The sequence below is a fragment of the Oryctolagus cuniculus genome, chromosome 7 (assembly GCF_964237555.1).
Source record: "Oryctolagus cuniculus chromosome 7, mOryCun1.1, whole genome shotgun sequence".
NCBI classification, from domain to species: domain Eukaryota; kingdom Metazoa; phylum Chordata; class Mammalia; order Lagomorpha; family Leporidae; genus Oryctolagus; species Oryctolagus cuniculus.
In genome coordinates, this window is record NC_091438.1 from 33,752,751 (window position 1) to 33,767,974 (window position 15,224).

General features: G+C 43.5%; 1 protein-coding gene across 2 annotated transcripts in view; it reads right to left on the reverse strand.

Annotated features, from left to right (window-relative positions):
• Positions 1-588: 588 nt before the first annotated feature.
• The window catches only part of PBX1 (PBX homeobox 1), a 332,130-nt gene continuing 317,494 nt past the window's right edge, over positions 589-15,224 (reverse strand). For both annotated transcript variants that reach the window (XM_051858430.2, XM_051858427.2), the window contains one exon: positions 589-2,069. Coding sequence is in view for 1 of the 2 variants with exons in the window: in XM_051858427.2 (XP_051714387.1) it covers positions 2,049-2,069 (21 nt within the window). In the remaining variant the exon portion in view is untranslated. The remainder of the gene's footprint in view (positions 2,070-15,224) is intronic.

A 15,224-nucleotide genomic window follows, 5' to 3' on the forward strand; every position in this document is an offset into this window, starting at 1 on the left:
AGTGGTCCTCAAACTCTTGATCATATATTCTTAATTTCTTTGATTACATACACTAATCCATACTCTCATCAGTAGTCTGTTTTTCTTGCCCCCCCAGGGATGCCACGTTTTATCAACCCTCTCTATAACTTACTAGGACTGCAATCCAGTCTTGTCACTCATTACAATATGTATAGTGAGGATACTGAGATGTAGTTGTCCAGCTTCTAGAAGACCTTCATGAGTGAGCACCTCACCATCTCCTGAGATAACCCATCCCATAATTAGCCATCCAATCTTGTAGAAATCCTGTCTTATATAACAGAAATATGCTTCCTGGAATTTCTGTCCAGGTGAAGTACCTTTCAATATTTGAAGAGAGTTAGCATGCAAATCCTCTCCCATCCTCCCCTCACAATGACTGCTCATAATTCTTCTTGCTCCTAGACTAATCTCAATAGAGCCAGGTCATCTCATTCACTAAGGGGTTCAAAACACCAATCCCAGATTATCTGAAGAAAGTGAACACATGTGTCTCATTGAAGAGTGGCAAGATAATACTGAAAAATAATAATAGGTGATGTATATTATTCTCATAACAGCCATTCATTTATGCAAGAAATATTTATTAAGCACCTTAATCATTCTAGAAATGGGGGATACAGTTGTAAAGAATACAAAAAAATCCTGCCCTTACATAGCTTACATTCTAGAGGTGGGAAACAGGCAATAAATAAGATAATCAAGTGCTATATATAGTATGTTAAGTGTGGAGTGTTAAGGAAAATAATAAAATGAGGAAAGGAGACAGGGAATGCCATATGGCTTGCAAGTGTAGATATCATGTTCAAGGAAGAGCTCACTAAAAGGTAAGTTGAGTGAAAACCTGGTAGAGGTAAGTGACTTGTGTAGCTCACTGGGGAAGACGGTCCCAAGGAGAATGAACTATAAGGGCAAAAGACCCTGAGGTAGGTATTATTATCCCCATTTTACAGATGGTTAAGTTACATGCCCGACTGCTGAAGGATGGAGCCAGACTTCAAATTCAGGTATGCTTGACTCTAGAGCTAATCTCCCATATACCTGTCCAGTGATGGAGTGGGGGTGACATTGGACAATCCGGGAATGCTCTATTTTATAAAAGCCTAGAAGAGGGAAGCAACTTGCTCAGATGAATGCATGTGGACACTGGCTGAGCTGAGACTAGAGTATTATCATTTCCACTCCACCACCCCTGCCTCCAGAATCCAGACATTTATCTTTTGGGTAGAAACAATTCCCAAACCAATGAAAGGGCTACGTAAAACTTCATCAATGTGTTTTGCTGATAGGCATTTTAAAAAGTCTTGTCTTGACCCTAACTGCTCTAAATGATGCCTCTTTACTCTGATTGCTGTCATTGGCAGGCGTGGGTTAGTTAGTAATGAAACACAGACTATGGAGTTAGATACAGCTAAACTTGAAAACAGTCTCCACAGTGTTTTAGCTATGTGATCTTGGGCAAGTTATGAAACATCTCTGATTCCCAGTATCATCATCCATAGAATGAAGCCAGAAATGTGTCTCAGAGGTGTGGTGGGGATTAGGTACAACAATCCCCATGCAGTACTTCACACAGTAACTGGGGTAGGGGGGATGCTGTAACCATGCTTATTGTCTTCTCCCCTATGTTTGTCTTTTCACATGCACAACTCCTGCTTTCTTATATTTTTTTGAAAATTGAGAGATTATCTTATTTATCTAGCTACTCACCACATTTTATATCATATGGTGGTGCACAGTAAATGCATAAAAGTGATTATTTGATTGCTGCATCAGTGGGGAAGAAAAAAAGAGAGTGATTATTGCTTTGGGACTCTGTTGGTGCAACCATCTTTGAGTTGCTTCATCTGTCAGCTCTGTTCACCAGAGCTGTCCTGGCTGATCACAACTGGCCAGCGAATGTCCTCTTCCTTCTTCCAAAAGTCAGGCTGTGTCATTCAGGACGAGAGGCCACTTTTCAGGTAGAGGAAGACATTTCTTTAGTCGAGAGAAGAGGAGTAGCTATCACCATCAGGACACCCGAAAGATCAGTAGGTTCTTGCAATTTCCTGGTAAGAAGGCAAAAATTCCAGTTTAACTCACATCTCTATCCACAAATCTTTCATCAGGACTGCTATCAGAGAGTCAAATTGACCGATTTCAGTTTTTATTTCTTTTTCCCACCCTCTGGCAAGATCTCAACGAGCAGCTAACCAGCTGAAAACAGGAGGAGAGGGAAAAGGCCTGGACCTCGATGATTTAGGAAATGGCTCATCAGCCACCAAAAATTGAAGTTACTTTTTCATTCATATAATGTGTAAAAACATTCTCCACGATAAATATAAGGAGTAGTTCAATGGAATAATCTGTTTATAATTTCTTAAGAAAAAATTCATTCCTGTATCACTTCCTTCTTTAACTTGTTAAATTCCCATAACAAACTTACCAAATAGTTTTTTTACCAAGTTTTACAGATGAAACAACTGATGTTAATAATGTTAAATTATTGGCTCAAATTTACACAGCTGGTAATTTGAAAACCCAGGACTTGAATCCATCAGCTCTTCATTTGAGCCCAACAATTTTTTCCCCTGCACTTCATTTTTCTGCCACCATCTATAAAAGACTGACAAAGAATAATCTCTTCTGACCATATCTTGGGTCAGTGTAGGTTGTGAGAGAGCATTTTACTACTGTTTCCTTTTTTAAGTGACTCATGCATAGAAACAAGACCTAACACAGAAACATTGTCAGGAGAAAACAGATTTTCAAAAGTTAATAATGCACCTAAGATAAAGTTCTAGTTGTCTCTGAACAGTTGAGAAGAAACACAGACATGCAGCTTTACCTAGAGTCACCTCAGACTTGGAGACCGGGTATCAGTGTTCCCATTTTGTGGCCAGGGATCAAGAGGAGAGAAACAGAATATGTAGAAAACTTGAGAAAATAACAAGTAATTTTTTTGACAGAGTTAGACAGTGAGAGAGAGAGAGACAGAGAGAAAGGTCTTCCTTTTTCCGTTGGTTCACCCCCTAAATGGCCGCTACGGCCGGTGCGCTGCACCGATCTGAAGCCAGGAGCCAGCATTCCTGGGCCACAGCAGAGAACTGGACTGGAAGAGAAGCAACTGGGACAGAATCTGGCGCCCCAACTGGGACTAGAACCCAGGGTGCCAGCGCTGCAGGCAGAGAACTAGCCAAGTGAGCCATGGTGCTGGCCAATAACCAGTAATTCTAACAGACTTTAAAAAAATAGGGCTGGCGCCGCAGCTCACTAGGCTAATCCTCCACCTTGCGGCGCCGGCACACCAGGTTCTAGTTCTAGTCCTGGTCGGGGCGCCGGATTCTGTCCTGGTTGCCCCTCTTCCAGGCCAGCTCTCTGCTGTGGCCAGGGAGTGCAGTGGAGGATGGCCCAAGTGCTTGGGCCCTGCACCCCATGGGAGACCAGGAGAAGCACCTGGCTCCTGCCTTCGGATCAGCGCGGTGCGCCAGCAGCAGCGCACCGGCCGCGGCGGCCATTGGAGGGTGAACCAACGGCAAAAGGAAGACCTTTCTCTCTGTTTCTCTCTTTCACTGTCCACTCTGCCTGTCCAAATAAAAAAAAAAAAGTCTATCAATGAATAGCTATTAATTAGATATTATATGGAAAATAGTGTAAGGGAATTATGGAAAAATGAATATTATGTTAGGGAGACAGTATTGCAAAGTTATTTTCACATTTTTCCATATTTTTCAAGGATTTTATATTATTTTATATAAGAAGGAAATAAAGTAATGATTATATTCACTTTATTGGATGCTCTGAAAATACCCACTTGCCCAGGGCTAGGCTACCTCTTTCCATCAAATTCTCAATATGACAATTGATTAAACTGACACTCTTGGAAGACAGATTTCTTCTGGGTCGCAGACACCAATTATAGCTTCTCGATGACGTATTGGTATGTGGAATTGGATCTTGTGGAATTAGCATCCTGCACCTGACCACTGATGGCCTCAACTACCTCTGGTACTCTTCATAATGAACACTGAAGTGGAACTCAATTTTTCAGCTAAGGTCTCTTGGCCTAGCTTCCCTAGAAAATTTTTTCTTTTTCTTTTTAACTTGAAGTCTTGAAAGATTTTGTTGAATCATTATTTCAGTAAATATGTGTGGGGAGCAACCCGGACTAGACTGTTACTGGAATTAAGACTTATTCTATGCATCTGCTCTCCCACAATATGGCGCTGGGAGAGGAGAAAACAGCTTCTACACAGCTGCCTCCAGTTCAACCAATAAACTGTAGGACCTGCTCCTGATTGGAGGAGAGCAGCGTACTCGGCGTGTGGGCAGCCGAGTTAGGATTGGCGGAGGAGGACTATAAAGGAGGAGAGAGACAACATGCACCAGGAACATCTAAGGGGAACACCTGTGCAGCTCCCGAGAGAGCCGGCCGGCGGTGTGCCGCTCCCCCGCGGAAGTGGGGAATGTGGCAGGGGGAACCGCCCTTCCACGGAGGTGGAAGGGACGGTAGCCAACCCGGGAAGAACCAGCAGCAAACCCGGGGAGGGCCGAGCAGACGAAAGAACAGCGCAGGGTCCTGTGTCGTTCCTCCATGAAGACGGGGAGCGACATAATGGTGCCGTGACTCGGATATGAAGCCTAGGCAGGGCTTAGTGTCGTTCCTCCACAAAGAGGGGGAGCGACAATATGCCTAATCCACTAGGCTCTGTAGTTTCATTAGCTTTCATAATTCCCCACTTAGCTTAGAACAATAGAGTTTGAAGAAATGAAGACACTCAACTTTCTTTGCAGGTGAAGAAGTACACTTAGAGAATGTACCAGGGCACTTCAAAAAGTTCCTGGAAAATGTAAATAAAAGTATAAATATATTTTGGTGTAATTTTTAACCCATACATAGTTTTTTCATAGTTCCATTTCCTATGAAAAAAAATCTGTACCAAAACACTTATTGTAACAAAACAAAATCATTTTAATTTTGTTTTCCATGAACTTTTTGAGGTATTTCTAAATGTCAAGTATATATCCTAGCAGATCTCACATTTTTCCAATTAAATTACAGGCTGCCTCATAAAACAAGCATACCTGCTCCTTTCCTCACTATTACTGGTGTCCTTGATTATACATAATTTTAGGGGAAAGTACTCTGGTCTTCAGGATTGAGGGTGTCAGAATCAACTTGAGGAGCTAGTGTTATGGTGCAGCAGGTTTGACTGCTTCCCGGGAAGACCACATCTCTATCAGAGCACTGTTTCTAGTCTTGGCTGCTCCGTATCTGATCCAGCTCACTGCTGATGTGCCTGGGAAGCAGAGGGTGACAGTTCAGGCACTTGGGCTCCTGCCACACACGTGGATGACCTGGATGGGTGTTCCAGCTTCCTGGCTTTGTCCTGACCTAGCCTCAGCTCTTGGGACCCTTGGCAGAATGAACCAGTGAATAGGAGACTCTCTCTCTCCCTCTGTCACTCTGTCTTTTAAATAAATAAATAAATCATTGAAAGAACAAACTTGAACTATAGAGCTTTCACATTTGATAGTGAAAGAGAGACACTGTATATGCACAAACTTACATGTGGACCATTTCAATAAATTTTATAATTCATTTGTTTACTCACAAAAGAATATCACCCTGCGACTCAAAAATCTGTAACAGAATCTATGAAATCAGGCAAAAGGGAGCCAGGAAGTGAGGAACCACAATGAGAATTTCCCAGCTCTCCCAGTGAACTCTGAGGACACTCCCTAGAGTGCCTTCACTTTCTTGGAAGTGGCATAGGGAGCATCGCATTCAAGTGCACCCTCAAGTAGAGTCATAGACCTGGGCACTAGCCCTGGATTTGCCACATATCATCTGTGTGATTTTGAGAAAGTCACATAGCATCTCTTGGTCCCCCAACATCATCTGTCAAATAATGGTCAGACTTAAGAATCTTTAAATAATTTATGTTGCATGAAACTGAACACGGTTAACTTAGGCAGAGAAAGACATAGAATTCTAGGAAGCCTTGATAATTAGAAGCAGTGTCGTTTTCTGAGTAGGGCTGTGGGGGGTGGAGCTGATGTTGGAAGGGATATTACCCAGGTGGCAGTTCTTACTGTATGAGGCAGCACCAGAAAGAATGAGTTCCTAACATTCTTTGTCCTTGCATCTCTCTGCTCAAGCCTCAGAATCCTACATTCCTGGTTTGTTGGCCCAGGATAAATTCATGTGTCCAGATCTCAACCAGAAGATAGAAGCCAACTGAAATTACAGCCTCACCGAGACTGCATTCAATAGTGGTGGCAGGGGGCCAGCGCTGTGGCATAGCAGGTAAAGCTGCCACTGCAGTGCCAGCATCCTATATAGGCGCCAGTTCATGTCCCGGCTGCTCCACTTCTGATCCAGCTCTCTGATATGGCCTAGGAAAGCAGTAGAAGATGCCCCAAGTGCTTGGGCCCCTGCATCCACGTGGGAGGCCTGGAAGAAGCTCCTGCCTCCTGGCTTTGGATCGGCACAGCTCTGGCCATTGTGGCCATCTGGGGAGTGAACCAGTGAATGGAAGACCTCTCTCTCTGCCTCTGCCTCTCTGTAACTCTGCCTTTCAAATGAATAAATGAAGCTTAAAAAAATAGTGGTGGCAGGAGGTGAGAGCTGTTACCAAGTAAGGGATCAGATTCTGGGCAGCCAGAGCATATAATAATCCTTTTTGTACTCTACCAGCTTTTCCTTCTTTCTTTCATTTTTCTTCCCTTTCTCCCTCCCTTCCTCCCCTCCTCGTCTTCCTTCTCCCTTCACTCTCCCCACTTCACTCTTCTTTAGGGCTCTTCCAAATACCAACTGCTTTACATCCTATGGGGAGACTAGATTTAGCACATAAGGGTAAATTGCTCTCTTCCAGAAAAATCCCTCACTTCTCTCCAGACTCCCAGGAGGGTAGGGCTTATTGGAGGAGGAGAAGAAGATTGACCTAGCTGCAGTGAATTCCAGAAAGCAAGAGAGCAGCAGTGTTCTTAAGGACCAGAGCCAGACAGGGCTGGGAGCCCTGAGCCTGGAGCAGATGGCTGTGAAAAGTGTCCACCAAAGACCCCTAGGTACTGCTGCTAGTCAGAGGGGTTCCTTTCAGAGTGTTCCCATTAACACATTTTCTTGGCTTTCACCTTATGGCTGCTGGGATGAGTGACATTTTCCTTTTCCAAACTGTCCTTATCAGTAATGCAACAATAGCTAATTTAATTAGCTGCCCTGAATGGCAGCCAGTTTGAGCTAATTTCGTTTTGCTAGTGCTCCCTGGTACATACAGAACTGATAAGCATACTTCCCTCCAGACACACAGTGGGGTCTGGGAGGCAAAGTGAGAGTGACAGTGGCTCCTCCAAACCCCGTCTTACACCTGTGGGATTTAGCACTTGACCAAAGGTAAGTTATTCTTGAGGCAGTATTCACCAAGGGCCTATCAAATTTGTCAGCTGAAAGAGATAAAAGAGACAAGCAGGAAATTGCAAAGGCAAGGTGCCCAGGATGAGAGTGCGGGAAGAAACACTCCCTTTAGCAGAAAGAACGCTTGGCCACAAGATCTGGATGTCAGCCATTGACCGTCCCCAAGTCACTACCCGTCTGTGTCTCAGCTACACGGAGCATCATAATAATCACTGCTTTACTTCTTTCACAGACGGGTTGCAGCACAATGATAAAATGGAGGTCAGAGGGCTTTGACACATAAAGCTCTCTGCCAGTGGAGAACATTCTGATCATGGGTGTATTCTCTACATCTCAAGGATTCTTCTTTGTCTCCCTTAGCACCTAGCATGGGGTCTACACGTAAAAGGTGCTTGACTTATGCTTGTTGATTGATGATAGAGGTACATATGTGAGAGGAGTTGTGTGGGGACAGGTTATGGTACTGGGAGGTTCCACATACAACAGATTGGACATTGTAAAGTTTCAGAAAGGTACAACTGCTTATGTTAGCTTTGTTTTCAATATACAAAAACAGCTCTTCCATCCCACAGGCACCGCTGCCCACTGTTCTCCGCTCCTAGTTTTGCCAGTGTCGCTGGCTGTCCCAGGTAAGTAAAAGACCACACCCAGGGGTAGATTTTTGTATTTGTTTCAGGGTCCTTTCCCCTTTTAAGTACTGAATTTCAATGGAATATGGATTAGAGATTGGATTTACTCACATTGAATAAACCACATAAACTTGAAATGAGTAGACTTGAAAAAGCTTAGAATAGGAAAGATCTATATGATAATATTGTTCCTTCTCATTACTTTAATATGCCTTCTGATATTGCTATTTGGTCAAACATGTTTTAATAAACATGACTTCTGGGTTGACCATCTATTCTCACCCCCACACACTTCCCAGGCGACCTCATCTACCCCATGGCCTCAACCACACCCCATATGCTGCTAACTCACAAGTTGTTAACTGCAGCCCTGACCTCACTCCTGTACTTAGTTATCAAGGATCATAGCAGCTTATTGAAACTGTCCACCTGGATTTTCTATTCGAACTTCCACTCAAGCAGCCCAAAATTGCTCTAACCACCTAGTTTAACACAATCCTTTTGTCTTAATTCTTTGTTTTTGTGGGCAGCTCAGTTTTCAAAGCCAGAACCCCAATCTTCCCTTCATGCCTTCTTCCTGGTAATCCTGAATATATTGATTTTATCTTCTATATATCTTTAGAATCCAGGCTTTTCTGTTCAGTGAAATTATTTTATTTGTGTCATTCATCCCCTGCCCAATTCCAAACAGAAACTTATCAAAGGTAAAGATTTCTGATTTCTTAAATGCATATTGGGCACATATGGAAAATGTTTGCTCACCTGAATTAAAATCTCCTTCTTTCTATTCTAGTAGGTTCTAAATCTCTAGCAAATAACAATTAACAATGCTTAATATAATTGAAGACATAGCTGAATGTTCCCATTCTACTATAATAGCTACTTCATGGCCTCCAAATTGACAGTCAACCCCCAAATTTGCTATGAATTGTGTAGATGGGACTTTGCAACCTCAGTGATGGACCTGCCCTTTGGGCCTGCTCCCAAATTGGAGGCAAACACATAGACCACCCAGAAATGTCTCCAATGCTTGCAGTAAAGGCAACTTCTGCTCTGACTGCCAGTTTGTTCTTCATAGATTCCTTACCTTTGACCTTCTCACAGCCCTAGACTCACACATGGTTTATTCTTCATCAATTCAAATTATAGGTCTTTGCTTTTATGGTTTGAACAGGATTTGGCTCCCCAAACTCATGTAGAAGTTGAAACTCCAAAATCTTATGTTAAATTAGTGGATTCATGTTAATGATTGGTGGATTATGAGCGGAGACTTCTAATTATGGCATCTGGGAGGTTGACTCACGGGAAGTCCTGAGGTGATTGGAGGTTTGTCTTAGAAGGCAGTTTTTGAGATAGGGTCGGTTATATAAGCCGAGTGTGCATCTCTCCCTCTCTCTCTGCTTCCTGCCTCACCATGTGCTCCTCCTTCCACATGCATTCTGCCATTTCTACCTTCCGCCCTCACCTGATGCTTAAAGCAATGGTATGGACTGATCTTAGACTGTGAACCTCCAAACCTGAAAGCAGAAATACACCTTCCTCCCCACTAAGTTGCTCCTCTCAGATATTTTAGTTAAAGTGATGAAAGTTCATTCATACAGATGCCTATAATGAATTATTAAAGTATTTGGAATCTCTTAATGATAATTGACATCTTAATAATAATTTTGTCTTGTTTTTAGCCATTTCTCTACCTTTTACTTAGTTATTCACATAGTCTTCACATCTTGCAACATTCTTCCTCCAGCAATGCCTCTAGAGCCCTGGGGTTAATGGGTGTCTTCATGCATACTGAAAGGTTGTCAGATCATCGTGGAAGATAGCACAGAGGCTTGAACCAGACAGCCTCAGTTCAAAGTCCGATTTGACCATCTCCCTGCCTCGGGCAGCTCTTCTGCAATATGGGAGCAAATAAGGTGCCCATATTCTTCACGGGTTCTTAGGAAGATTAAAAGAGATAACTTGTATGTCACAGTTAGTACTCTACCTAACACAACAAAAACAACCTGGATTTTGAGGACCTAGAAGATATCAACGGGATTTTGATGAAAACTTCATTCTATTATTAAACATTTTAAATTGCAAAATCAGGTGCTTACTGTGAATAGATTCAGTGCTATGCAGTTGCCTCTAGTACCTCATCTCATCCTCATATGAACTCTATAATGTAATTTTAATTATACGCATTTCATAAATGAAAAAAAAACTGTCTTAGATTAAAAAAACTGACCGATGGTACAGATAGTAAATGGGAGAACTAGAATTTGAACTCTGGAAAGTTCAGAGCTAAAATTAAATAAAATACATACCAATTGTTCATAGTCCCTATGTCTCTGTAAATTAAACAAAGAAAAAGAAAATACTTGGATGAATTTTAAAATGAGCATGCAGATAGAAAGGAGCCAGATTGGGGTGGTGCTGTGGCTCAGTGGCACAGCAGTTTAAGCTACCATCTGCAGCACTGGCATCCCATATGGGAGCTGATTCAAGTCCTGGCTGTTTCATTTCCGATCCAGCTTTCTGCTAATGTGCCAGGGAAAACAGAGGAAGATGGCCCAAGTCCTTGGGCCCCTGCATGCATATGGGAGATCTGGATGAAGCTCCTGGCTTTTGGCTTCAGCCTGACCCAGCTCCGGCCAATGCAACCATCTGGGGAGTGAACCAGCAGAAGGAAGACCTCTTTGTCTCTTTCTCTGTAACTCTGCCTTTCAAATAAATAAAATAAATCTTTTAAAAAAAGAAAGAAACCAGGCCTAAAAGAGTCTTTACTGTTTGATTCCGTTTATATAAAACACTAGAAAACAGAAGTTAAAATAATGGCAGAAAACATAGGGGATGCCTAGGGAGGGAACAGATGAGGGTTGAGGAGGATGGGTTAGCAGGGATACTTCTGGAGGTGATGGATATGTTCACTATCTTGGTGATGATGTCACTGGTGTATATGTCAAAGCTCCCCAACGGGTGCACTTCAGATGTCCAATTTATTGTGTGTCCATTACACTCTATAATGCTGTTAAAGAATAAACAAACACTTGAGCTCCTCTTATACCCTCAGAGCCTGACACATGAGATAAAGGTAATCAATCACTATTAAGAACGTGGTCTCCTGTTGAACAAAGAAAACCCAAATCTCCAGATACTAGGACCACTGAGTCCACAAGGGATTAAACCAGATTACCACACATATAAAAGCCCAGGTTCTGTGGATCAACCACCCTGATTCTCACTTCCTCCCCCTTGAACTAGTTATGTGACTTTCAGCAAGTTACTTCACACAATTCGAGATGTTCTCATCTAAGGTGAAAAATTTAGAAGCAATGAAACTTGCTTCACAGGGTTGTTTCAGAATTAATTGAGACAGTGCACGTGAATCCATCAGTGGCATACTCAGCACACGATCAGCTCTCTATGGGTATTTGTTAAATGCTGTTCAGGTGCACAAAAGCTCTGAAAGAGGCTCTACCAGGCTTCGATGTTCAGGATTGGGCAGGTCTGTGGCATGGGGTGAGGAGGAGCAGCATTTGGTTTGGCCCAGAAGGAAGATGTCACTCTGGCATCATACATGTGTGTGTCCTGTAGGGTCCCAGGATTTGGGGGCTGTGATAAATCGCTGGGTCAGGCTTCCTCTGATTCCCTGGGGGGACTTTCTCCCTCTCCTGGATCCCCCTGTAGAATGCAAAAAGAAAACAGCAGCCACAGCACTGGGGTCAGTCTTTCTGCTTTTCTACAAAAAATAGTAATGCATTCTGCTTTATTCCACGCCTCTATTACCTTAATGTGCTGGCCCGGAGGATAAATGAGATAATAAACACAGAGCACCAAGCGAGCACAGTGTCTGGGTCACAGGAGGCACTCAATAAATGTTAATTCCCTGCCCCCATCTCCTTATAGATTAGCCCTGACTTCTGAGAAATGCAAATCGCCAGGCACTCACCTAGGACTACTTTCAGTACAAAGCCTTCTCACTACCCCTTACAGCGCGCCAGCATCCCTCTCTTCTGCTAATTGTCCCACGGAGACCAGGGGAAGAGGAGCCCAGCCTCCTGGCAGAAGACACTGCTGTTATCCAGCTTGGTGAGCATGGCCCTCATTCATCTTCACAGACACTGCTGCGCCATCCATTTTAAATGACACGCCAGCCGACCCGTTTATCAAGATCAGCATACTACTATATTATTATGATTATTTAGCATTTACATAACACTCTATTTGCAAAGTGCTTAATAATAATTTATTTATTACTTCATCTAACTATCCACTAATGGAAAATTCCAGGGGTTGTCCTGAGTTCACTGACCTCCACTCTGGAGATACCTTAAGGCCATTTCTAATGCCTGCTATAAAATAGTTTTAATGAAAAACCGTTTGGGGTGTGTGAATCCAAACAGTAAAAGTATAAGTATACATGTCTTTTCTGCATTTGTGATGTATCTATAGGTTCAATAGCCTTAATCTACGAGTAAAAATATTGTTATAAAGTCACTGAAATAAGATCTCTCTGGGAACAATAAACAGGATCAAATTCCGGTTGTGTGGCAGCCATGAAAATCAAGCAAATACAACCTTCGTATCTCCTTTCAAAAAAAGGCTGGTTGTCCAGCTCTGAGGGTGCAGTGAGCCTCTGCCTGCTGGCTACTGTTAGGTCCACCCCTGGCAGGGACTGAGCACAGTGGTGGTACAGGATTGGCCATTTCTGTCCAGCATGAGACTCACCCAAAGGATGATTTTTGTTCCGGAGCTCCCCATTGGGATGGCTGGGACTTCTTCAGGTCTTGCTCACTCTCTGACGGCTTCCCTGCCCAAACAGCTTCCTTTACTTTGTTCCTTCACAGGTGTAACCTCCTGAAGTGACTTTCCAGTCTTGAGCTAGCCAGCTCCCCGGAAACCCAGCCCCCAGCCATGTTAAGTCAGGGTCTTTGTGCTGCAGGTTTTTAACTGGTGCCCTGGAGGAGGGGCTTTGATGCTTTCAAAGGTTCCTGTGCTTCTATTCTGTGACACCTGTGACTCACATAAAATGGGATTCAGTACAAATTCTGTCTTTAGCCTCCAAGCCAGGGGTTTTGTGATAGTGAAAGCTTTTGAGGGAAAAGCTCACTGCTTAAGATACCATCACTTCCCTACCTACAAGGATCTGCTAAGATTCCAACTCTGCTACAACATGCAGAAGGAAGATGATTGATGTGTGTGGAATTATATGGTAAGACTTTATGTGTATGTGTAAAATATTTTCATTTAACATTATATAGTATATGGCAATGCATATAATTAAATAGGTAGCATCAGGACAGAAGTGATCAGGTACATACATGTACATAAAAGGCCAATCGAGACAGAGGCTCTCACAGCAGAAAGATGCAGATGGAGAAGGCAGATCTGCATCCTGGGAGGATCTGTTCCCTGGGTCTGATTGTCCCCAAAGTGTTTCTGTCAAACTGTATCTAATATGGGGAAGAAAAAATCAATCACCCCTAAAAGGTCTCTGAGTGCCTCAAAATTCTGAGTGATGCAGTCCCCATATCAGCTGCCCAGACCATCATCCATGGAGGGCTTTCTCTCCAGACCAAGAATGAGAACAAAACATGTGTCCACCTCCCTTCTTGTCCCTACTTCTTGCGTTTCCCTTTTTATTGCTGATTTCTAAGCAACCTTTGAAATAAGTCTGCTCTCTGCTTTTTTCCCTGGATTGCTTAGTGGTCTCTGGTAAAATGTGTCAATAAACTACTATAGGATATAATGAGGGTTTTTTAAATTAAGAGCAATAAGAATTTATTGACTTCTTTAATAAGCAAGAACCATGCATAGGGTAGGTTGTCACTGGGAACTTGCTCTGAGAGTCACATGTGCAAATGAAGTTTACAGTTGGAGGTCATACTGACTAAAATTTTTTTAAAGATTCATTTATTTGAAGGGCAGAGTTTGTATGTGTGTGTGTGAGAGAGAGAGAGCAAGAGAGAGAGAGAGAATCTTTGATTTGCAGGTTCACTCTCCAAATGGTTAGAACAGCTAAATCTGGGTCAGGCCATACCAGGAACTTCATCTGGGTCTCTCATAGGGGTGGAGGGGCTCAGGTACATGGGTCATCATCCACTGCCTTCTCGACTGCATTAGCAGAGATTTGGATTGGAAGCAGAACAGCTGGGCCTTGAACTGGTGCTTTGATATGGGATGTCAGCATCCCAAGTGGTAGCTTAACCTGATGCTCCACAATGCCAGGCCTTTGGATACTATTTTGAAGCATGTTCACCAATTCTTTATGGAAATTCATGGAGAATCACCTACGGTTAATTAGGAAGGGCAGGTGGGGTGTTTGAGAGAGCATCAGGAGGTATGTCTCTGGCTTCCTTCCACTGCCGCTTTTAGAGTCCTCAAAACTCCGAGGACACAGCAATATCCTGGGGCAGAGTCCAGACTCAGCTCTTCCAACAATGGCTTCAGAGCAGGTACTGAAAGAAGACGGGGCTTAGAAGGGCTGACATGAATTGACCAAAACCAAGAACTGCCACATTCACATCATTTCCTACCTGATAAGTAATGTAACAGCTCAGAATTAACATAACTGTGTTTCATCAAAAAGGCAGAAAAACTCTTGCGGTTCCTTGGGAAAGGGTGGACCATGTGGAGGTCATAGACCATCCCAGGAGGAAAGAATAGTTTTGAATGAATCAACCCTCAGCCTTCAGTGCTCTTTTGGGTTTGGCCTCAAGGTCCTGGTCCTGTGAAAGCTGCCCAGAGCACCTCAGTGGAGTAACACTGCACACAAATGCAGAAAATCAAACTGTGAACTCTTTTTTTTTTTTTTTTTTTTTGACAGGCAGAGTGGACAGTGAGAGAGAGAGACAGAGAGAAAGGTCTTCCTTTTGCCGTTGGTTCACCCTCCAATGGCCGCTGCGGCCGGCGCACCGCGCTGATCCGATGGCAGGAGCCAGGAGCCAGGTGCTTTTCCTGGTCTCCCATGCGGGTGCAGGGCCCAAGCACTTGGGCCATCCTCCACTGCACTCCCTGGCCACAGCAGAGAGCTGGCCTGGAAGAGGGGCAACCGGGACAGAATCCGGCGCCCCGACCGGGACTAGAACCCTGTGTGCCGGCGCCGCAAGGCGGAGGATTAGCCTAGTGAGGCGCGGCGCCGCCCCCGGTCCTCTTTTGTCATGTTCAAAAACATGAATGACTTTGCTGAAGGC